Source organism: Aythya marila (assembly GCF_965140915.1).
Source record: "Aythya marila genome assembly, chromosome: 4".
NCBI classification, from domain to species: domain Eukaryota; kingdom Metazoa; phylum Chordata; class Aves; order Anseriformes; family Anatidae; genus Aythya; species Aythya marila.
Genome location: NC_139045.1, coordinates 6,957,233 through 6,983,017, shown reverse-complemented (window position 1 = coordinate 6,983,017; position 25,785 = coordinate 6,957,233). Strand labels below are relative to the sequence as shown.

The following is a 25,785-nucleotide window of genomic DNA, read 5'->3' as shown; positions in this document are numbered from 1 at the left end:
GGATGGTGTTTGTGAAATGTTTAAGATTCGGCCTGAAATCTGAGTCAGCAGCTGGAGAGTAACACATCTCTGTTATTCTTGTTGTAACTGTCTCGGACTTGGGGCAGTGTTTGGTGCTGTATCATCCTTTACTGAAAAAAAAAAAAAAGTGTGAAGTGTGTGCTGATACCACAGAGAAATGGAACAAAAAGCCCATGTTCTTACTGTGGTAGAACTCCAATAACCCTGAAGTAGCTAGATGGGTTCTTTAAGAACGTTAAAGAATTATTAATTAATTCAATAATGTTAGGCTTTAATATCTGAGAACTGCTGGTGCTCACAGAGGGCCAGGTTTCAGTTTGCCTATCCCAGGAGAAGACTCAGGAAGGAAGCACCTGCAGTGTAGAATCTGGAAATAACAGGCTTGGGCTCCATCAGCAGTTCTGCTCCACACCTGAATGACCTCAGGCAAGTAGTTATTATTTCCAAACTAATTGGCATGCCTAGTAGCTTCGAAACTTTGAGAAAGTCTTTCTGTGTGTCTAAAGCTAAGCAGAGCGGTTGTATTCTTCGTGCTGCTGCTACACCTGAAAATCATGGATTTGATTGCAGAAAATGTGATATACACGGAGAGAAAAACCTCTAATCTCTAATCTAAATGTATACATTGGAACCAAAACACGGATTAATGAGTTTATCAAATCTTTTTTTCCAGGCCACAGACAAGTTGGGAGCTAGTTAGTCTTTTTAGCTTTGGATTGCCTCTGAATCTGCAGTTAAAGTCATATGAAAGTACGTATAGGAACAAACACCTGCAATTTCATGCAAATTATTTCTTAAGTAAGAAGTATTGAGAAATTCATAGCAAATTGCTTTTTGAAGTTCTAGGTGGTTTTTTTGAAGGTGAGATTTTTTCCGTTTGTACCCCTCTTCCAATCTGGATACGCATACAATGACTTTTACGTTGTTTCGATGCTTTTATGCTGGCTCCATTAGGCTACAACTACATCAGAGTGGTAAATTATGTACAAAACCATGCCTGATTAATACAGAAAAGGTGGGTACGCACCTTTGCAATCAAATCAGTCTTTGCCTGCATGTACATAGTGAAGCAGAAAACAATAGATGTGGGGGGAACACTATGCTGTGGGTGAGAAATAGGCGTGAATGAAGATTGCGGCACCATCCATTGCTAATATAACATGAACATCATCTGAATTCTCAGAAAAGAAAATGCTGTTCCTCATAGCTTTTAAGGAAGCTGTCAGTTTGATGCTTATTTGCAAGAAAAATTGTTCGCTATAAATAAAGTAACAACCATTTTGGAGACATGGGCAAAATAGGCCAACTCACAGAAAGCTACTGTTTTTGACAGAAGAACTCAACCATGGAAGCAGAAACTGGGACTGCGAATGATTTTGAGAAAAACAAAGATAACTGCCAAAGTATTTTACAAAAGATGTATGATTCAGCATAGAGAGAAATGTTATTTAGCACTCGTTCAGTAACGAATGCATTTACCTAGGTCTGGAATTTATACATGACAGAAAACAAACGGAGGAAATTAAGTCAGATGTTTGTATGTTTGAGCATGTTTAATCATTTTCTGTGATTTTAGAAACCTTTCAGTTCCCAAGGCTTCTCTCACCATCAGTAAAAGAAGACTTTTCAACAGAGTATAGAAGAGGAGATTTGCTTTGAAATTATATCTTGGCAAAGACTTATGGTAAAGATGACTAAATCCCAAGTTCATGCTGAGTAAGATAGATTCGCTGAATGGCAAGCCCAGCATGGTGGATGTTTGCTGCTGCCATGTTTCTTACAGCCTTTCTCAGGTCTTCTCTAGAGCAACCCTTGTGGTTAGAAGCTGGCTTTGATTGCCACTCTGCTGCAACTCGTCCTTTTCCTCATTTTTCTGCATTTAGGAGGTTGCCTTTGTGTGTGTGTCTTTGGCTCTACTTTCAGTCCTCGTCTCTGATGAGTGCTCATATGTGTTGGACTTCAAGCTTTTGAACTGAAGGGCAGCCAGTTTTACATGAGCCTCTCTTTAGCTATACCTCACAGAACAAAGTGGGACGGCAGCTGCCCATACCTCACATCATGCTAGGGAGTGATCCCACCATGATCATGCCTCAACAATTTGCTGAATCTGACCGAAATCCTCTTCCGTCATCTTCTTCACTTTAATCTTTTGATTAACAACAACCCGTCTTTTCTTTTATGTGGCAAGTTGGCCATATGTGCTTAATCACCTTTCCATTCCTTGTCATGTCTGAGCCGATTTGCCCCTTATTTTCCCTCCTCTTATTTGTTGTGTGATCTAGGGATGCATGAGGACCTTCTTCAAGGCAGTTTCTTTTCTTCAGCTGGCATTGCTTTAGCAAGACCTAAAGAAGGACTGAAAATCATAAAGCTAGCAGGATTTTTGCTTTTTTAAAGCCAACTAAATTTTGGCTGTGAAACTCAATCCATGAGTAACCTTAGAAAACATATAAATCTTTTATAAGTTTGTTTTCTGCTATTTTTATTACCCCAAATCTGTCGCGTACATTGTTGACTCAAAACATGTAGCAAGTAATCAAAGACAGACAATTTATAACCCACATGTAGACTGCAATAGGAAAAGCTAAAGAGGATATTTACAATTCTTTTTTTTTTGGAGGAGGTCGGATGTGATGGGGAAGTTGTTCAGAAGCCTCGGCTAGGCATTAGCTGTTGAATGCACGAGAGACTAGAAGGGCTTCATGAAAATTGCAGTTCATGCAAAGGAATGCAATTTCCGAGTCATTTCATGAATTCAGATAAAAAGGTGGAATTGGAAGCCGTACTGCTATCCAAAACTTTTTGTGTAAAATCTACCAAATTGATGTTCTGAAGTTACGTGACCTAAGAGAAAAGATTGAGGTAAAACTGAAAACATCAGCACCCCACCCAATTAAAGGCATAACTGCCACAGTAATTTGAGGTAAAATATTTGATTATTTAAATAACATCTTTAAATTAAGATCAGTCTTTTCTGTGTGGTGATCAGTGATAGATATTCATCAAAAGCAAGCCAACAAAAACAGCCCGAAGGAGATGGAGCATTGCCCTCTATAACAGATGAGAATTCCCAGCAGGATTACCCCGAATAGTCAGTGGAAGACTGTTGTAGGGTTTGGTTTCTTTTTAGCTTCTAGCTCGTAGTGCTGTCTAAACATCATTAGTTATTAACAATAACTTCTTATATTTTGACCCTACAAGAAAGGATCCATTTTTAGTCATCCATTATTTTAATCATTACTGCTCCATTTGAAGAACCTCACAGATAGGTCACTAATGTAAAAAGTTAAAAGAACACATTCACCAAGCTACACCTACCCTTTAATATATCCACTCTCTTAGATATTTTAGGATTATAATGACATTCCTTTTATGTTTCTTTTAAGATAATCTTTGCCTCCAGTTCTAAATTCTTGTTAAATGATTTTATTTTTTTTTCTTAAAGCCTTAACAATTGATGAGGCTCCCTAGCCATCACTTCCTGGTTAAATGCAAGACCATGAAGAGGATTAACATTGAAGATGTCCAAAATTCAAATGTACAGAAGACCCGTATAGCAAATAACACCTTCTGCCCACAGTAAACACAAAAGATGTCTATACATATGCTCCATCTGTTTTAGCAGTATATTATCACTGTGATATTAAACCCTTATGAACCATATTGCTTTAGCTACTGCCACCAGCGTGTAGTTTGCTTAATTCCTGGGGTATTGCTTGTTCAGCATCTGTAACTAACACTTCACTTGGTTGTTCCATGCCCTTTTAGGCTAGGTAGCATGCAGCTACTGGTAGGAGTCTGAGTGCTGGAAATGGTGGTTCTGGAGTTTACTCACTAAATATAAGGTGGTGATGATATAAATCCCTCTTATTCTTAGACTGCTGTAGATCATTTTCATTGATACATATATAATAGAGACTTGACATTTACTGGAAGAGGTCTTGCGTGATCGTTTTTAGCTAATAAATTGCTAACCACTTTTCACAGTCAACAGGGGAATCCCTCATTCTATTTAATATCAAAGTCTGTGATGTGAGAGCCACATTTCTTAATAATTTGTGTAAACTCTAGAGCAGTGCAGTCCTAATTTTGGCTGGGCTGCAGTCCTGATAATGTATGTCAGTGCGCATAATAAAAATATGAAGAGCAGTTAATGCAGGAGGAAAACATTATCCTAATTTGAATCAAATTGATAGCACTAGTATTGACCTTGCTAGATGAATTATTGCGGACATTAAAAGGTGGAAGCAACGGCTATCACCTTTGATAAGTAGAGCGCAGGCTGTAGAAATACAGTTATCACGAACTTCACATCGATTAGGATGTGTCCACACAATCCTTGAAGAATGATAAATGACAGGAAGCTGGCACCTATGAATCCACTGCCTACCAGATTTATTATTCAGCCCTTTCGCTCTGTCTGGCTGATAATGAAATGGTTCTTGTCTTTGCAAGGCTCCTTTGCATAACGTGGCAGAAGATTTTTCAGAAGAAGCATGCACCTCCCATGAGTTGCCTTTTGAAGCTAATTCTCTGTGTGTTAGCAGAAGATTTATGAGTGACTTAAAATCTCAACGTAGAATATTCCTGAGGTACATGCTGTGGGTATACGGCATCCTAGGCACACAAAGCAAAAACTGTTCTCCCCTGCAAGGGTTCAGGCCTTGAAGGCAATGCTGAATAAAGTCTAGTCTCTACCATGATAATCAGAGAAATTAACTTATTTTTTCAGCTGGATTAGCTAAACTGCATGGATTCTCTTTCAGTATAGTCTTTACTCAGTTTAGTTTAGTTGACTTTCAAAATAAACCCAAGCAAAGGCAATGAGAACTACTTCAATTCAGGGAAGTGCGTCTACACATGGGCTCAGTGTAATTTTACCAATCTGCGCTGAATTCAGCACTTGCATTGTGAATTAGTTTGCACTAAAGGCATGATGATATAAGCAGGAGTAGGCTGGGGAAATTTTAATAGCTGGTGATGAACACTGAACCGCCCACCATAGATGTTCACAGAACCTTTAGCTTCCTCAACAAAACGTGGACAAATGATACTTTTTTTTTTTTTTTTCTTCTGAGACCTCTTTAGAAATCAAAACACATCTCCAAAACGCGTTCTCCATCAGGCGCTGCATACCAAAGTTTCTGTACTACATTCGCCAGCATAACTTTGCTGAGCGCTTGCATTTATTATAGAAGAAATTTATTAAAATCCGTGCCTTCAGAAGCAAAGCAAGGTTGGTAAGGAGAGGGAACATTCTGTATCAGAGAGAGTGAGACATCTGGGGAAATAAAGGCAAGCGAGAACTGGGAAAACTAATTGTAAATTACCAGCACTGATGCTGAATGGAAAGAGTTGTGCGCTGCTCAGGAGTGCTGTGTGGTTTGGGTACCTCCGTGACTTGAGTACTTCTGGAAAGAAGTAAAAATGCCTTTGGTATTTGTTTGAGCAGAGGCAAATTGCTACTGTTCTGTATGCTGCCCGTCACAAATTTATATTAATTCCACATCCATTTAAAAGGCAAAGATGTGCCCGAAAAGTTATTTGTGTCCCAGAATGTAATTGGCTGTGGATGTTCCGTAATTTAGAGTAATACAAGATCTTGTTGATATCTCTCAGGATATTGTCTCACCAGCCAGTCAGGATTTTTAACTCTGAGCTGCTTGGGATGCTGTCATTAATCTAACTAGGTGTCTGCGATATGCCGGGTAATCTGGCGTGATGAAGAGCTGCTGCAGTCCTTTGAGATGGGTGGCAAGAGTGTTTTGTACAGGGTAATAGAGTGTCTGGAGCCGAGCAGTAATGATACAGCTGAGAAGCAGCAGGTGTGAGGAATAGCCTTGCTAAAACACGGGCTTAGTCAGAGCTCTGCAGATGCAGTTGTCAATTCTTTTATATTTCCTCATTAAAGCTCGGTGATTTGGTGAAGGATTCACTGTGGCTCTCGGGCCTTTCCTGGTACAGTGGAAACAGAAAAGAAATCGGTCACAAGCTGCCTGTATGATTGGTGTAGCACATCCAAACCCAGACTACCCTACGCAAAATATGTAAGCCTTTGGGGCCATCTTTTTGTTCGTGAAGGAGGGCAAAGGCTGTGGAGTCTCAGTGTCAAGGAAAGGTGTGTCTGCTGTTGTGGTTACGTGGTCCCATGCATCCCTGTCCTCACCAATCCTTCCTTGCTATCAGCAAGAGAGTTTCTCTTACTGAGACAGCAAAAGTGGCTCTTCTCTTCAACCTCGGATATCGCAGTGATTTTGGTCTAAAGGCCATGTCTGCTTTGACCCTAGTGAGATGAAGCACATGAGCAGAGCCTGTTCATGGAAAGAAAGGTTGCAGGACCAGAACTACAGAGGCAAGCTCTTGATCAGAGAGGAAAAGCTCACCTCTGATCAAAATTTAAATTAAGGGGAATTTTGCCAAGCTTTCACACAGTGCCCTTAATGTGACTCCAAATGCTGTGCAAATTCTCTAGTATGTTTTAAACCAAATCATTGCCGTGTTTTATTGATCTGGAGTGATTAACAATGTCCTCACTTCGCCGTATTTATTTCAGATGACCAGAGCAGCTGTGATTTTAACTTACCAGATACCAGGGGAGCTCCAGAAAAAGCAGATCTCAATTTTGAGCCAGAAGTACTGTCTGAAACCTTAGAAGCTAATGAGCAGTCAGTATTGGTGCTTCCAGAAAGAATACCATGTGAGGTAAGGTTTTTGGATGCTGAAATCTTCAGGATAACAGTCAGCGTTCTTCTTTTTCTGCTGCAGTCTCATTCATACTGTATCAGTTTTGAAAACAAATCTCAGATAAGGGGCCAAAATGAGAGTGTATGAAGACTGCAATCGGATTTATTTTGTCTTTGTGTCATATCCATATTGCAGACAGAAGATTTGCAAGTAAAATAGTTTGGAGACAGCCTCTGAGGGATTTTATTTCTATGAGAATTATTTGTCAGCTTGGGTAGAGATGTCACTGTCACGAGGACCTTGTAGTTGAGAGGGAGCACATAGTCAGTGACTTCTGGAGATACAGAGAGCCTCTTGTGAAGAATCCACGATGGGCACATATATATGTACCCATACTGTGTGAGTTATACAATGAGGGATTGTGTGAGCATATGCCTTGCCTAATTTTAAATTGAAATCAGAAATATTTTTGTATACATATCTGCATGCACGTCCGATGGACACAAACGTTCATGCGTGTTTGGTTTTGATCAGGATTGCTGCGAGAAAATACGTGAAAATGTAAACAGGGGAAATACATTATCCAGTGCTGCATTCCTTCATGTAATTGGGTGGCTGTGGTCAGATATGGAGGTTGCAGTTGAAATGTCACATATTTTGCTTGCTGTGTTTCAGCAGGCTTGCCCATATGTTAGCCCCTGGGGGCAGATTACCAGCTGAATATCAAGTAATAAAAGAGATGTTTTATTTTGATACGTACCATTTATGCCATATCCTATACATACAATAACAACACTTCAGTTCAGGAGGCAGTAGAGGGCTGTTGTCTCGGGTTACTTGCTGCTTCTGTCTTACTTTACTGTCAGCTCATTGTAAGAGTTTAAATGAGTTTTAGGTATTGTAGGTTCTTCTTACATGGCTGAATGTTGTTTTTCTAGACTGTACGGTAGAATAGCTGTAGAAGAAGTAGCACTACACCTACATACGCATTTAAAATACTGCTTTAGAACATTGGTAGGTAAGCTGAATTTGAAGTACTACATTAATTTTCTCATTTACTCTTTGTAAAATACTGAAGGATAACACTGAGCTGGCATCATGTTTTGGTGTTGTGATGTTTTTTGTGTGAACTTATTGGTAAAGGAACTTTCCTTCCAACTTATGTTTTAATTTGCATTTTATGCTTTCAGTATAATTTTATGAAAGACTGACTAATGGGAACATATTTTAATTTTATAGAACCCTGGTGAAATATTCATTTTGTTGAAAGATGAAATAGATGATGAAACTTTTGAAATTGAATTCATAGCAGATAATCAACGAATTAGGACACAGCCAGCCTCTTGGAATAAGAAGGTCAAGTATATGAAAGCCTTAGGTAAGAAAAAAAATTCTTTACCTTTAAGTAAGGAGAGAATTTTGGACTCCCTTTGCTTTTTCTGATAAGTAGTTTCACTTCCCACTGCTTTGTAGGTGTTTCCTGTACATGGGTTTTGCATACAGAACATTTATTAATAATGCAGAGAAGCAAGGCCTTGTGATTTATGGGAAGCTAGGCTCTATTAGGTTGTTTTTGTGTGGTTAAATGGCATGTGGCAGTCTTAAAATGTCATTGATTAGTCACAGATTAACATTCTTCAAAAACACTGCCATAAAATGGAAAGCTAATATTCTTTTCTTATTACCCTATTACTAAAATGTTTCATTTTATATCTAATGCAGTAACTTTGGTTATACTCCTCTCTATAATTCTTACTGACATAGGAAATATTTTTCTTTGTTCTTTTTTTCATGTCCATGCCATTTCTCTGTGTCACTCAGATCAGCTGGTTTATAATGATTTTTTTTTCAACTGCTCCATACATAATTTTACTTGCCATATTTCCCTGTTTTGCCTGGAACATGATAAACAAAGGAAAAAAACACAGCATTTTATCTTAGGAGATCTACAGTGCCAATTTAAGGGTCACGCTTGTTCCCAAGCACTTAATGAGAGTTACAAGTTAAAACAGTTATGACCTAGGCATTCAGAGTGTAGCTTGCCATTCTGTTGCATGCTGTATATTCCCAAAGGAACTTGCATAATATTTTATTTTATGACCATTGCAATATAACTTTAGGTAGGAAGAAAATTACATATTTAGGCTGCATTAGGAAGAAAAATATATATGTAGGCTACAGTTCTCTTAGAGCTACAGGCTTCTTGGCACTATTTTGGAGTAACTGTGGCCTGATTTTTCATCCTGACCACAGTCCATGTGCCCTATGAGTTCTTTACTGCTGTGCTGGTGCAGAGAGTCTGTTTTTAGAGACATGAATGGGAAATACATCACCAACAGGAAATTTTCATCAGTAACTGGATTTCAGAGGAGGAAAGCTTAAATCCTTGTTCTCAAGTCTTAAAGGATTCTTCCAGAATGATTCTATAAGGTCATTGTTAATCACAGGGAGGATCCAATAATGGATGCAGAAATAAATTGGGAACAGTAAATGAAATATGATGAAAAATGTTATAGAGACCTGCAGTTTAATTTCATTTTTGAAACATTTTTGTTTTTGAAACATTTCTCTATAATCCTTGTTACAAAACCTGAAGAAGTTGAAGTTTGGGAATACCTTTTTTATAATAAGGATCTAGCTGATCTAACATTATAAGAAAAACGGGGGAAAGAAAGGTTTGGGCAGCTTTCCATTTAAGTTAATGTTCTATTCATTTAGTTTCTTTGGCCCCATTACTCTTCTCCATTTGCAGGGCTGCCCGTTTTTATCGTTCTGTAGTGGGCAGAGTTGGAATTGTAAGAAAACTGTGCTAGTGCTGGTATGGTACAGCAGGATGCCTGGCACCATGAATACTAATGAATTATAAAATGAGCTCATAGAGAGGGCTCATGCTGCATACACAGAGCAACTCATACTTAAGTAACAGGCTGTACAAATGCCTCTTTCCTTTGCTTTTACTAGGTAAACAACTGGAATGGAGGTAATTATACTGCAATTTCTGCAGTCTAGTTCAAGTCCAATTTTGAGAACCTTGCCTGCAATTAAGAAAATGTTTCAAAAGATGAATAGCAATTTGTAATAAATGAACTTTTCCTTAATTTGTAGACATAAGGGAGCTGATTATAGGTCATCAGTCCATCAAAGGGAAGTTGGAAATTGGAAGTATACAGTTTTCACCTCCTTTCTAACATGAAGCAACACAGTAGCTTTGTTTCATACGGATTTACAGATATGTATTTTCTTTTGTCAGCTTTTTAATGTTAGATTGAAAGACCTGCATACAGAACTGCCTACACTAAATCATCTGTGAAATGCAAATCCAATCAATTCATCACATCTTATGCATTTTCTGTGGTATTTTCCTCTGCTCTTTTACTCATTCCCTGAGATGTCTGGTCTGGGATTGCAAAATATTTTCAGCTACTGTTCTGATTTGTGTTTTATAAGATTTTCCTGCTGGCCCTGTGTATATAAATGTCTACTGTGGAGGAGTCATTAAGACCACAGCACAGATCGAGTATTATACTGCACTAGAAGAGATTGAGCGCGTGTTTCAGAAAGTGGCTGACCCAATAGCTTTTGCTTGTCAGGTAAGTTGACTTCTGCATTAAGTTAATGAAAAAAAAATAAAATGTAAGTGCCAATATGAGCTAAGAAAACATACGCCATGCTGTAAAGACTTTGTTTTGATTGCGTAGTAATGAATAATGGCTTAATAATAGTCTCAGGATTAAAGAGGCCCGTCTTTGAGATACCTCGTTGTGAGCAAGTCAGGCAAGTGAAAACAGATTTTCTCTCCTTTTTTGGTTTTCATTTAGAGTGATATAAACATCCTTGGTGCTGTATATGCCCAATGAACAACATCCTACATTACAGAGGATGAAAATAATAACAAATAGTAGTGATGTCTGTCTCCCTTGAAAAGCCTTCCTTTGAGTATGTTCTAAAGCCAATAGAAACAAGTCATGTTAAGTCACATTGTATTTGGACGATTATTATTCATTCACCAGTAAATGGGATTTTTTTCTGGCATAGCTGGTACAGAAAAAGGCAGGTTGCTATTCAAGCAGAGTCCATTTACAGCTGCTGAATTATCATTCATGTGGTTTGCTGGTTGCCATGCAGATTCTTTGCATATATTTAGAAGAATTCAGATTTTGAGCTGGATTTCAAATCAGCACAGCAGACTGCAGTACTCTGCAACGTCCTTTGCCGATGGCACATACAAAATAATAAGAAAAGAAAACATTTATTAAGAAGGGACAGAACCTCAAGTATCATTTGTTGAATGGTGGGTAGCCAGAGTAGACTTGTCATGATGTCTATATTGTAATTGCAAAGCCAGAACAAAAATAATAGTCTCTGTTTCCAGCACAGACAGTCTCATTTTCCTGTGACAAATCTACCTTATCTACCACCTAAGGCATTATAAACATAAAAAAAAAGGATTAATAAAAAATGATGTATTGTGTTATTTGTATTCAGTTCAGGACGGGGGCAGATTGTTTCCAAATACATTTCACTTTTGTTCTAAGCAAACAAGCCATTGCACAAGAAAAAATAGTGTAACTTTAAATACAAGTGCATTCTTAAAATCTCTGTAATATCCATCGTTAGAAGGACTTGGAAGTAAGTTTCTAACAGGTTTTATTTAAAATGTTATGCATAGGAAATGTATTATGATTAAAAAATATAACTAATGTCGTAACCTAGATACCTACAACACACCTGCTATTTCTAATGGAGATCTCTTTGTGTTATTCAGGAGTCTGACCCCTCATTTAACCAGCATGCTTAATATTTAGTAAGACAGATGCAATTCAAATTATATACAAATGCAAAAATATTTCTGTGCAGAGCAGTAGCACCAGGAAATACAGCTGTAGTGTTTTGGCTATCAGCTGTGTTTAACAGTTTGCTTGCCTTTACTCATCTGGGTAATAAGCAAGCTTTTAACTGAGCAGGCACTCAGTGCCGTGAACTTAATGTTATTGTGTTGGCAACTGGAAAATCAGTCATGAGAAAATGTTCATAATCAAGCAAGCTGCACAATCCGCACAATACGATGACTGCTGTGTAAGAAAGTATGCTGATGGTAACTCTTTTGTAAGTGTGCATGTGTTGGAAGATTTGTCATTGCATTTTTTAATGGTACCCACTGGGCCACGGAGTGAGGTATGTTAACTGGCTGGGGAGCTGAGCCATTTCCACAAACTTTTAAAATACTTCAAGCTTTCATGTGAACCTGATTTAATGGCAGTAAGATATATTGTAAAACTACAATTTACAGAACATGATTTAACTTAATCTTAAATGTGTTCACACGAAGAAAAACAGAACAGCCTTGGTACTAATTAGAATTCCCATCAAGTAGCAGGAGTAGTAGTAACTTTTATTTAACCAGGATAATTAAAACCTTTGAGACTATCAGCTTATTTGCAAAAGTATCCTGGGGCAACAGTGGTTTATCTATGCAAAGTAACAATCAAACACAATGGAAAACAAAATTAAAGTAAAATAGAAAAGCTTACAGCAATTATTGATCAAAGCAATATCATTCTGTGGTTCAAAGAAAAGTTCAAGATTTTCACAAATGCTTGCAATCCTTATTAAAATTCTCTGATGAAAGGAAATTGCTACAGTAATGCATACCAAAGATACAATGCTTTGGTAAAATGCTTTCATTATATTGTATATTGTGTTCATGGCCTTTGTGGTGACTTGGAGATGATATCCACACGAAGACTATTGTCCCCTTCTCTACTTTGGCCCCTAGCAAACCCAAACAGATGAACCAAACCCAACAAATAAATAGGCTTACAGCTGTCCATTCCTTTCACTGATGGTCAGGTCAATTCATAGGCATTAATGGGAGGCCAGCAATGTAAGGGACTCCTGCACCTATAACTTCCTCTTTTTATTTTTAGAGAGGAATTAAAGATTAACACTAGCCATAGTTTAGATTAAATGTATTCTAAGATTTTCACAAATCATGGTTTTGGATGAAATTCTTTGCTGCATCTTGTGATCATTTTCTGCTCTGTATTTGTCTGCATTTCTAAAAGCATTTAGCAACATTAGCAAGACATAGTAAGAAACCAAGCAAGTATTTACAGTGTAAGAAAATAAATAGAGGAGAAACTAATTGAGTTTCTTTCCAAAAGTTTTGAAGGAATACAATCTGAAAATTTATATTAAAGTAGGAAGAGTTGGGGTTATAACAACTGTATTATAATTCTGAACAAACTTGCTGTCAGACCATATAGGGCTGAACATGGGGTAAAGGCCATTCATTGCTTGTTCTTTCACTTTCATACAGTTCTGCATTAAAGGAACTCTTCTAAGTACTAACCTGACTGATTTTAAAGTTTTTATAATGCACAAGTAAACTTTTTCATTCATTTATTTATTTATTTATTTTTCACTTTTCATCAGCTTTTCATTTCAACATTCCCCTGGATTTACATGCCGTATTGATTTTTCTCTCAGACTTTCTACCAAATGCAACTATTGATTCAATTTTTCAGTGTTGGGGTTTCTTGGTACACATTTCTTAGGATTGCAGAAAAATGGAAAGTAGGGTCATATCCTTATTACTGAAATCGATAGCTTCCTGTTAGTTTGAGTGACTTAGAGTATCCAGAGAGAGTCAAAAAGTTTTTGTGACAAACTTGGGTTGGATAATGTGATTCTGAGGATTTTTGAGTCTTTTTTTTTTTTTTATATCAGAGTCATCAAACAGGATTTCAGTTACAGAGTATATTGAAAAAAAGAAGAATGAAAATAAACTGCAGCCTCTTCTGTGAGAGCTTGCGAGAAATAGCTATATGCCTTATGGGGAGATATTAGGTATGCGCCTTCACCTGATCCCCTAAGATACTTCCTTTGAAACTGGTTTTAATATTTCAATCTTCTAAGCCACATCAGCAACTCTCATTTTGAAAAGTTTCCTTCCTTTCCCCTAAATATGAAATCTCTCCATATTCCACCAGTGGCTAAAGTTGTAAGAAATGCCGACGTGATTTATTTTATTATTTTTTTTTAACCCTAGCCCATACTGTGTGGCAGAAGTGATCTAGCTATGGCAGTGCATATAAAGGAGCATCTGATAGATAAAAACTCCTGAAGTAGTTCATCTTTATGTAAATGTAACCTTGTTAGTACTGCTAAAGCCAGTGAGAAGTATGTTAATTGAGTGTCTGCGTGCTGCTTCAGCGGCACACATTTTCAGGGCTTTGTTAGCAGCTATGAAAGAATGTAGGTCACCTCGTTCACAAAAGTAGCAAAATGTGTGCTTGGGCTTTTCCTTTTTATGCGTGTTATTGTTGTGATGCCCGGGTGTGATGGACAGCCGGCACTCGGGGCTTCTCTGGTGCTCACCTCTGTGTCCTGCTGCTCTGAAAAGGAGGCGGGGAGGAGGTAGGGAACAAGGGCTTGCTTCTGGGGATGAGCTCTGGGGTAGTTGGTAACTCTTGCAGAAGGACTAAGATTGAAGGGGAGAGCATGATGGATGGAAAAGTATTGCCTGGAAACTTAGTGGCTTAATTCTGAATGGTTTCTGGAAAGAAGAACTTGCCTACGGGGAAACAGGCAGGAAGTCATGCTTTTACTTCTTTTCTGTCAGGCTTTAAATCTTTTTTTTTTTTCTCTAAAACGTGGGCTCTCACAAACTTCTCACTGGTTCAGCGTTTCCTTGCAGAGCGCCTAACTTTAAATACTGTCCTATTCCTGCTGGCTTTTCAGCATGAATTTGAGGTGTGTGGTGGTGGGGGGGGGGGTTCTCAGGAAGTTCCCCCAGGCCTATAGGGAGCTGGATAGGGTATAGCAGAATACGTAAATGCAGTGTGCTTCGTCTGAGAGCATTCTGCAACAGAAAGGGGCAGTAAAGTCAAGTAAAAGTCTCTAAAGTGAATTCCTTCCTGGAGGAGATCACCTTTGTGTTGGTACGGAGCTCTTCCCTGCTAGCTGAAGAGTGCAAACTGATCCCATTGCTGGTTCTGTGTCATTCTTATTTCGGCTAATATCTTCACATAACTAGTGGAACAGGCTTTCCTGTGTATGAGCTGAAACACATTAACATGGGTATTTTTTTAATAGTTAAACTAGATTTTCTTAGCATGCCTTTGTTGTAGAGTAGTAGAGCAAAGCTAGTCAGTAAGGTTTCATTTACAGGATGGCTTGTGAAACCATGTTCTTGAGCCTTCAGGTTTCAGATCCACTTAGAAAGAGGGGGAAAAAATGAGGCAGAAAACTTGAAGCAAATCTCACTGTGATGACTGTATCAGAAGCACGTTGTGCCTGCCTTCAAATTCCTAGAAATGGATGGGCTGGTCGTGGGAAGGCAGGCCTGTTATAGCATGACAAATCTAACTCTAATTCAATTTGCTCCCTTTGGGAGGTCAGACACTGAGACAGAAATTGGCCTGTCTTGTAAAAACTGACCTTTTGTTTTACCTCTTGTAAAAACTGACCAGCTTGATGTGGTTAAGCGTGCAGCAGTTTGCGACCTTGACAATTTCGCTGCAAGTTCACGAAATTGGGTGCCCTCTGCATTTCAAGAACTTGCTCCATCTCAGACTGAGAAATACTGCTTTGTCTCAGGTCACTTTGGTTGTTTAAGTGCAAAGTAAGAGCTATACGTTCCCAAGGTACTCCTCCCCGAGATTTCTGCCTAAATGAGAAGGGGAAGAAAAGGTTCCTGCCTCTGCTCTTGTTTTTTCCGGAGAACCTTGGAAGGCCAGATTACCTTGAGCGCTTGCTGAAAGGAGCCTGTGGGGTATCTATTTGGCTTTTGTATTACAAGACAGTCTGAATGGGTCTCTGTGAAACTGTTCCACAGGTATTTCTCAACAAAAAGTAAAAGACAGGTGTTGCTATGTTTGTTTTCTTTCTTTGTTTTTAATTTTTGTTGTTCATTTTTATTTTGAACAGTGAGGGCTAGATAGGAAGCAAAGGGTGTATGAGATGTCCTCACCACTTTAGCGGAAATTTAAAATATTAGTTCAGATCTAGTTCATTTAGCAGCCAGCCTATACATTTACTCTCTGTGTAGGGGAATTTCTGCTATATGGTTGTTTGTAAACCAGAGTGTTCTGCTCTTGCTGAGTTTCTTTTGGTTCCCAGAGCAACACAGACTATCAGATTATCTTTATAGTGCGTAGAGTAAAACATCCTTACCCATTCAAACCCCTGTAGTCATACCTCTCATCACACCAAGGAAAAAAGTATTTAATTATGGCTACCTTGAGAGTCATTAGGAATGAGTCTTGGCCTTTTGTCCCGGAAGAATTAGGCAATCAAAAAATGATCTCATAGAAGTCAATGAGGATTTCCCTTGTCTAAAGACGAAGTACTCGGTAGGAAGCTCATCTGACTGGTTGCTTGCTATCAGTTTCTTAATCTGGCAGCAGTGCCAGGCCAACAGCTGATGGAATTGGTGCTGTTTCCTACCTAGCAAAGTGCATGATCTTAATGTAAAGCTTTCCAGTAACAGTGCTACTGTGTTCTTTAAACTCATCCTGAATTACTGCTGTAATGAGACCTTGGATTTTTTTGGTACCTGGCATCTGTTAGAACAGCTCCTGATTATTAGACAACATAGTCGTATCTAAATCAAGAATACATAAATACAAATCTTCCTGTCCTTACCTGGCCTTCAGAAACTTTTAGTCACAGATGAACATTGTAAATTATAATTTCTGTTTTTTTTTTCTTCAGTTGTATTGTGTTATCCTGGTCCTTGTATATCATAATACCTCTTCTGTAACTTTCAGAAGCTATGCTGGTCTTGCTGAGTTTGTAATAATGCTGCCTGAATAATTTGATTCACTAGCAACCTGAGGATAAAGTTAAAAATACATATGCAACACATGTGCTGACTTTATTTATTTGTCTTTTGAACAGGCTTTCAGATTTTCTTCTGTGGAGAAGCTGGACAGTGTTCTGACTTTGCTATTGGAAAGCAAAATAATTACTTCTGAATTCAACATATCCCAGAGTGAAGAAGAGCACCATCAACAAGCTAGTGAGTCCCTTCTTGTATGCATTCATTTTGTTGCTGCTGCTTTGGTCATTACTTATAAATGTTAATATGACAATCTTTAAATATTTAAGACCACTGGTGAAATGCAGGAATCCATGATAAGGACAGCATAACCAACAAACAAAAAACTGGAGGAAAAAAAAATCTGTAAAACATTACTTCTTGAGTCAGTGCTGTGTATTTAGAGTTGTCAATCTGAATGTTTTTAATCAGCTTTGAATTAAATACGAATGAACAACTTCTCAGCTCAGTAGATTTATAGTCTTGGAGAAAACACAGTAAGAGACATACACGATGCCTGTACATTATCTGTGTATATTTGCATATATTTTTACTAATTGATCTTTTTGCAATACTCTCAAACCTTGTGCTCTCCAAGTTTGAAATAACAAAACAAAGCATCTACATTCATTTTAGTAACTCTGCGTAATGGTTTTCATTACTTTCTTCGTGTGTGTGTATATATATATTTAACAGTACAATTATAGTGAGTTAAAATAGGATTTGGCTATGAAGTAGGGGCACTGTATGTGCAATCCAGTAGCATACCAACAGAAGCCACCATTTAGTGGAAGGTCGTTTGAATTAGCCACTCATTAATTAAGGGTTCCAATTGTATTGCAGTAAATCAAGTTTAATTATTTAGTTTGTGTTTTGAAAACATCATTATGATGTTATTCCAGATGTGTGTTGGACCTCAGCTTTACCAAGAAACTGTATGTTTCCCTTCTGAAATAGTTAAGAAAGAGGTGTTCAAGTTGTTGGCTGACTCGGGTTTTGTGTAACCGGACTGTGGTTTTGAGAGAAAATAAACTCACCGTGTTCAAGTGTAATGTAACAATTCTCATAACCAAGTAGAACAAATTTTCAGGGTAATCTCTACTGTGACCACTATCGTGCTTCCTTTCATTTTGACTAAGGTTTCTTTTATGATGAAATTCATCCCCCTGTAGCAGATAAATATGATTTCTCGTGCATTCTAAAAGGTGAGCTAGGCACATCTTTGAATATCGGGAATAATGCTTACCAACCTGTAATCCCTTGCCAAAAGGCCTGTGCAATTCAAGAGCAAGCTGACTGCTTGTGAGCTTGAGCCAGGTAGGGACCTTCCTAAAATTAACTGTTTTGATGTGTGGTGTAACAAAGCACGGAGCTGGATGCTTAGATCCTTGATAAAAGGAGGTTGTGGTTGCAGAGCTGGAAATACTCAGTGTAGGAGGCCAAGGGCTCTGATCCCCCCTTCTGCCTGAAAGCTGTTTAAACGCATGTCTTTGATTCCCTGTGAGAGCACGCCAAGCAGGCATTAGACATGTTCACGTCTAGTAGAGGACTAGCATCTCCTTTTTCTGCTGTTTTTATAGCATTTTTTTCCAAGTACCATTTTTTATGTTTATTTTTTCAGAGAGAAAAAGTCAAAGAATGAAAACTAATTAAATACTTCTGTGGAGGAATTGAAGCTATTGACAAGAAGCTCTTTAGCACTGAGATAAATTACTCCTATCTCTCTGAACGGGCAGAGGAATTGGTCCTAATTTCATAATTGCTGTATTTTCAGCTTTTTCCCCTAGTGGTCAAAACAGGCCAGAACTCCAGTTGTCAGTTTTCAGGGGAGAGATGCTTTGCGTTGAGACATACTGGACTGAATAGAGGCACGCTGACACATCAGAATACAAACACCAATACTTAACATCTCAGTGACTGCCTGTAAGTGATTCTTGGAGGTTTCTTGCCAACTTCCAGACTTTGCTTCTGAAGGCTTCAAAGCCTGTTGAACTTAATAAGTAGAGCTGCTGATTAGATTTGGTATCAAACACTTAGTTCATAAAGCTTTATGAACTATGTAATTTTCCTCCAAAAGCTTGTGACAGCTTTGTGTGAATCTGTCATCTGATGGACCGTACTTAATCTGACTTTCCTCTAGCTTAACAATAATGTGAGACCTCTAGCTTAATAATAATGCCTTTACCCAAAGATGCGCTGCTTGGAAGCCAGATGCTTTCAAAGTACAGACACATTTCTTTCAACCTAAACACTGTAACAAACATGCATTTTTTTTAGCCATATCCTTAGGAGGCCGTTTCATCTCTCCAGTTTTTGGTGTGACTACAGCAGGCCAAACTTGCCCCACGAGGCATGAAAAAGAGAAGCCTTTTCCACTCTGGTTTTCCTTTGATGCTTTATTTTAACTTCAGAGATAGCACACTGTGATACAGCTGATAAATCGCTGTACTTGAGAGTTCTCGGTATGAACTCAGTGAACAACTAATGAAGGTAACGTGATTAGTTTTATTGGATAACTGAAGAATTGCTTGGTTTGACTTCTCACAAAGTGTACAGCTGTGTGAATAAAAAATTTAGGACTACAAAGCTAAATATGAAATCCAATAGGAGAAGTGCATGTTTCTTTGGGGGATTCTTGGCTGTATTACTGATAGTTTAGAGCATGAAATCAACAGACTTTTGAGAGCTTGGTGTCCAGGCTGGCAAGGTAAAGACGGACAGTAAGGGTGCAAAAGATCGACTCCTTCACTATTTTACTTTCAGGACCTCTATTACAAATACGCCTGAATAATCCTCTCAACTACAAATCTTTTAGAATTCACTCTAGAATTCATTCTTCAATGCATAGGTTCAGATTGCCTTACAATGATACAAATTTTTATTTTGTACAAAAGCTCTCCACAGAACATACAGCTTCATCTGTCCCGGTGATGAGAACCAAAGTATGTACATCATGTTACTGTAGCTCTTACTGCATATTTCCTATCATGTGTATACATTATTATATTTATAGATTTTTTTTTTCTTGCAAATTCTGAAGCTGCTTACTTGTCTTTCAGCTTCCATTTATTCAAATTAAGCTGGAGACTTAACTTCAGTTGGAGCACCTGTGTGTAGTTCCTTGTTTAGCATGATTTGTCAGTGTATGTTATGTATTTTTAACACACTAACATATGTACTTTTAAACATGTGTTATGTCAATGTAATATGTCTCACTAATGTGGATGATTACCTGCCTTTATAGTAACATGCAAGCATGCCTGTAAGTAAGACATGCTTAGGATAAAATCATCCATTGTTATTTCCTCGGGATAAACTCCACTAGAACATTTTTAGTATTCCCATCTTTTTTGAAATACTAATCAAAAAGCAAGGTGTCATGATGAAATTGCTGTGTGACCATAATACCTAACAGAACAACTCCACCTCCTTAAGATAGGTGTATCATGGGATATAATGATTTCTGGTAAGGGAGGTTTTTCAGATGACGTCGTGGATCACAAATTCATATTCTAGAAACTTGAATTTCGTGCCATCAAAGTAAAGAGAATTGTTTGAGCAACACATCATGCCTAATGGAGACCCTGGTAATATGAAAGCCTGGGGCTGCAGTCCTGCAAGCACTTCAACTTGTATGTAATGTTCTTCCTGTGTGGAAGCTGACTTGCTGGGTTACTGGCAGGAAGAAAATTGCAGCTCAGCCTACATGGAGGCAACGACGACGCTATCTTTAGTTGTTGTTTGACCTGCTTTTAAGCTTGTCAGTATTATTAAAATGAAATTGATTTTTGAAATATTGGAAGAGGGAAATCATGCTGTATGTGGTGGTTTTGGTGTGTGTGTGGTTTTTGTTTGCTTGTTTTTAACAGACCAGGATCTCCAGTGATAACCCACGGATAAGATGGGTTTCAGTTGGTTGCTTTTGATGAAGCATCCTATTGTAATAGTTACTGTAGTATCCAAAAAGAAAAGCAGGAGTCTCTACCAGCAGAATATTGTTGGAACTGCTGTACGTGTAAAAACTTGTCAGAAATGAAGTGCACATTTCAGACTTGAACTGTCTCTTTCTTGTTTTAATTTATTTATTTTTGTTGTGTATGTTTTGTTCAGCTGAAAATCATCTAAAGCTAAAACGATGGATTGTACAATGTTCAGAAGAACATTGTCAAAACACATTTAGGATTGTGCATGGATATTGCTTCCTAGCAGTATAGAAGAATTAAGATAAAGACTTTTTCAGCTTATCAAGGAGAAGAATGTTTTAGGAATGAGTGATATTCGAAGAGATTATTCTGTAGTCCTCTGACGGAGCCGCTGGAACAGCACAGTGTTTAACAGCACAGCATTAATTGAAAGACAGAGCCAAGGCATGTGGGATTTTTTGTGGTGATGTTGAGAACAATGAGGGACCTTGTCCTCCAACTCTTGTGGAAGCTGGAGGTACTGTCCTGAATATGCCTACAGAGTACCTTGTATGTATATTATTCCTCTGTAGTCCGGTAAAAGACTCCAGACAAAACATAGTAACTGGTCAAAGCTCTTCTTGAGCTGGTGAAGCTCTGAATCTATTCTTGAATTCTCAGTTTGGGGGTTCCTGATGTGTTGATTCCTGAGGTCAGAGAAGACAACTTAACTGAGGAAAACCTGTGTGTCTTTTTCCTCTACTGGTGAATTTTCCTTTTTTTTTTTTTTTTTTTAAGTCATCTGTTACCATTGTTCTGATTAAACCCATATATTGAGGCTTATGAAAAATCCTGAATTACTTATTTTGTAGAAAATACTGTGGTTTTTTTTGTCACCTAACAGTGCTAGCAACATAACAAATTGTATCCTGATTTCTCTAATTCTTTCTTTCAAGCAGAAACATCAGTCCCAAAAGAATGGGGTTGGGTTCCCAGCTGCTAGTAAAACAACAGGAGGAAAGACAGACTGGGAGAGGGGAAACGAGAGGAGCTATAAGCGCTTTTTTGTTTAATTGATACTGACACTGTAGAAATCTTCCTAAATGCCTGTTTAAATTGCTAAAAGAAGCAATGTCCTATATCAGTAATTTCAGAAATAAAAGCAGGATGCCTTAAAAAAACCTGCAGAAATATAACTGTAGGTGTTCTGTTTGCTTGCTGCAATTTTATGAAAATTCCCGCAGGCTGAGGCAGTGCTACAATGCAGCAATAACAGATTTTGTGCTCTGTTCTGTAGTTGAGGTGTCGCAGAATGCCCTGCAGAGAAGAGTGGAGAAGGGATTTTGACAGGACAAAACAGCAACCCCCTCTTCACCTTGTGGATGTCAGCTAAAGCTTTTAAGAGCAAGCAATGGTTTCAAAGTTGGTGGAAAGTTGAAGAAGTTGCCTTCATGCGCTTAAAAATAAGCCACTTGATCATGGGCTCTGTACTGTTTCCTTCCTGCTTATGAACAGCTCTCTACTTCTCAGGGCAGTTGCAAAACTACAGCAGCTTTTCTCTGCTAATGTTCTTCATCAAAAGACTGGTTACAAGCTGTGCCCTTCTACTTATCCCATTAACTACTCCTTTTCTTCAGTTGTCTATGTATTTAGCTGAAATACATCAGTTGTTCAAATTTCCCAGCTGATAAAAGTTCCAGTAATTTTCCCAAATGTAATGAGGGTGCAAGTTCCTGAATGCTTTCCTTCTGAAGTCATGTGTCCTTTCACAAGGTTGCAGCATCTTGCTACTGTGTATAACACAAAGCTTCAGGTAAAGGAGCTAAACACTGTGTGGTAGAAATATATCTACAGTAAAACTTCTAATTTGTCTTAACTGCCAGTTCAAAGTTTAGCAAGCTCTTAAGTGAGCAATTATAATATAAAAAATAGATCTCGCAGTGGGGTATTCATAATTGGTTGTTTTGACAATGGTACCCACAGTTGTCATTGACTTTTGCTAGAGTTGGTAAGAAAAAGATCACTTCACCTTTAGGAAGCGACTCGGGAGGCATTTAAATGGCCACTTGTGCCTCTTCAGAATGAGGGCAAAAGGAAAGACCAGGAGCTTTCACTCATTTCTTCGGAGGTCATTAACCTTACTATACTTCTGAGGTAAATATGGGCTTAGGGAAGGATTTTCTGAGAGATCAGGTCTAAAAATGTCGCCTTTGCTTTGCGGGTGGCAAAGCCATTAGCTTATAGAGAGCAAAGATTGTCTGCTGGTACCACAGCTGCCTGCAGAAATGGACATTGAAGTGATGCAGAGGTGGCTAAAGGGAACAGCAGCCGCGGGGACTGTTGGTAAAAGCATTTTGCAAGGGAGGAATCATATCAGGGGCTGCCTAAAAAGACTTTGCAAAGCAGTGTGTTAAAAGCTGTTTGAAATTAGTGAAGCTCATTAAGATCATCTGATGACTCTCACAGTAACTTGTAACAAGTCAGAGGTGTCCTAATCCTAGCTGATCTACTTACCTAAAGAAAACAAACAATTCACAGCTATCTCAAACATGAAGATACTCCCATGTGATAATTAAATTAAAGGGAATCTAAAAGCCCAGGACAAATAGACAGTCTCATACCTGCTTTCCCCATAAATTTCTGCTGGTTGTGTGGCTCCCTCCCTCCCCACCCCACGGGATATATGATGCCGACTTCATTAGTACCCAGCCTAGGCTGGAGGTGGGATAGCATCGTGCCCAAAAGGAAGCCCAAAGCAGAGACCTACCTTTGGTCCTCACCCACCTCTAGGTGCAGACAGCTTTCTGCTTTTAGTGCATCTGTATAGCAGCATGCCCCAGAAGCCATGCTCCTGCTCTGCTAATGTGCATTTTATCTAGAAAACACTCACACAGCCACCCTACTGTATGAGGCTTGTGTAGTTCAGATTTCTTGCACAAGAATTCATGTAGTTATGTTACCGGAGGTGAACTGTGTTCAATTCCATATCAAGTCCACAGCTGAAGAAGCCTGGTCATAGCACAAACTACATATTTAGCAATGCAAAATATTTCAGGCAGCCAATTTTACTCTTTATTAGGAGCATACCGATAGTGGTAGAAATGCAATTTTTTTCCAGAGCTGCAATTCCTGTTAAAATTGCCTTTTTCCATCACTTTTTGCCCTGCTAAAAGACATTCAATTCCAGGGTCAGTTATTTGTTTGTTTAAAGATAGTAAAACCGTATTTGTTATAGACCCTGATTTCACCATAGCATTGAAATGTCTTTGTAACAGTGGATGTTCATTTTGGGAATGAAACCAGGAGATAGGTTACAGTAATTGTGTGATCACAATACAATTTATATTACTTCTTCTCTATAGGCTTGGGTCTTTTTGTCCATTGTACCCGGTGTAAGCATGAAATAGAAATTCATACTCTGAAAGGAAGCAGTTTGAATTACTCTGCAAACAGAATTTTCCTTTTATGCTGGTTTTTGAAGCAGTAAAGATAGAAAAGATAAAATTATTAATTATAACTGTTAGTAGATTTCTCAGGTTTCATTAACATGTAGTGGAAATTCTCCTTCGAGTATGCTTTTTATCCTCTGGTAAGGCTTTTTTTGCTGACTCTATTTGACCTTTTAGAATCTGCTAACAAGATGCATACTATTGGTTAGAGTTCATGTTATTTGCTCTTTTAAAAAATTACTTATTGACATCTATTTCATTGCTGGACATCTCCAAAAAAAAAAAAAAAAAAAAGCAAAAGTATTAAGATATCAGACATTTGTGGATGTTTTTTGATAAAAAGCTTGCACTTGGACTTCTTTTTTTAAGAGAATCCTGTGTAATATGCAACAGTACAGTTAGCTTGGATGTTGTTGTCCAAGTCTTAAAATTACTTCCACATTGATTTACTGCTGGGGTGATGTCTCCTTAAGTCAGTGACAACGATTGTTGTCACGTTTTGTTTTGTTTTCTTGAAGATGGTGAAGTAGGGACAAGAGTAAGAAGTCAAATGGCTGCACCTTAGGATAACATTCCTAATTCTTCTAGTGGCGTCAAGTCCAGCCTGTGGAACTTCAGTCAAAATGCTGAGCAGTCAGGATCGAAGACGTTGTGCAGCAAATATTTCACTGAAGAACCTTAGCTGCTATTACAGTTTTAAGATTGCTTATTATAATTCTTTAACTTAGCAGGAGAACTCAAAGTATTGTAAAGCAGGCTGCAAATATGAACTAGTATAAGCTCAAACACATACCCTTGTTGATAAAAGCTCAGTCTGCCAAGACTCCTAAAATAAGCGACTTGATTTACACAAATGCTGTGCATTTACAGTTTCTTGCTTGCCTGATGGAAATAAAAGTCAGGCAACACTCAATTTAAAAATCAATTTAGGTTTGTTAATGTGGCTTTCATCTAAAATATGTTGTGTCAAAACAATATTGGTATGGAGCAGTGATGGAATATTCTTCATCCAAAAAGCAGTCAAGAATTTGTCCTAACAATTTTTCTGTTCAGTCATAACTTCATTATGCCTGCTGCAAGAACTGAATGCAAGTTCCTTGAATCCTTGTATCTAATGATGAGGTGGGATTTTATTCCTTTTCCACGTTAACATTCTGCAGGAGCAAAAAGGAGAGAAGCAGGGGGAAAGGTAACTAAATTCACCACTGCTCTGCCAAATTTTAATACGGGGAGTACGTAAAAATCAGAAGGTTTGTTTAAAACAAGATGAAGTGGCAACTAAGAGACTTCCAGAAGGAATCAGAACTCTTATTAAATCTTTCTTCCAGCAAATGAAGGCCTGAAAATATGCTGCATAATCTGTAGGACAACTGATAGCCGGGATGTAAAGGAGAACTCAAGAAAAATAACTGCAAGTTAAAATAGAGAGAAATAAAATGAAATATTTGCATCAGTGTTTGTTTTAGAAGGATCTGTATAGATTCTCAAGCTGTAGTCCTGGCTGGGAGACGCGTGAAAAGGGACTGTCAAGTTGAAAGAGTCATGAAGTTGTACCAAAAATGGGCAGGACTAGGAATGATCAGGGCTAACTGGTATTCATGAAGAGCTCTGAGGGAATTTAAGAACAAGGTAGTGGGATTTCTAACAGCAGTATGCAATTTTTCAGTTTTGCAGTACTAAAAAGGTATAAATATGACACCAAAACCCAATTTCTCTAGGTAGGGACCTGACCTTGAGAACTGCAAGCAGGTTAATGGGTTATCTCCACCAGACAAATTAATAAACTGTAATAAGATATTAAATCTGTAACGTGGAGTCTAACTAGGTGACTTGTAAGAATCTGCAAACCTCATCAGGTCAGTAATTGTTTGAACTTAAACTTAGCTACTGGTACGAAGTATTCAGG

The 25,785-nt window shown here is 38.2% G+C and overlaps 1 protein-coding gene across 1 annotated transcript in view; it reads left to right on the top strand.

The window, feature by feature from the left end:
- BANK1 (B cell scaffold protein with ankyrin repeats 1) overlaps nt 1–25,785 on the top strand; it is a 132,881-nt gene that overhangs the window by 31,289 nt on the left and 75,807 nt on the right. Inside the window, exons 4-7 of the mRNA XM_082760385.1 lie at nt 6,575–6,723; nt 7,945–8,083; nt 10,153–10,295; nt 16,609–16,729. Of these exons, the coding sequence (XP_082616511.1) occupies nt 6,575–6,723; nt 7,945–8,083; nt 10,153–10,295; nt 16,609–16,729 (552 nt within the window). The remainder of the gene's footprint in view (nt 1–6,574; nt 6,724–7,944; nt 8,084–10,152; nt 10,296–16,608; nt 16,730–25,785) is intronic.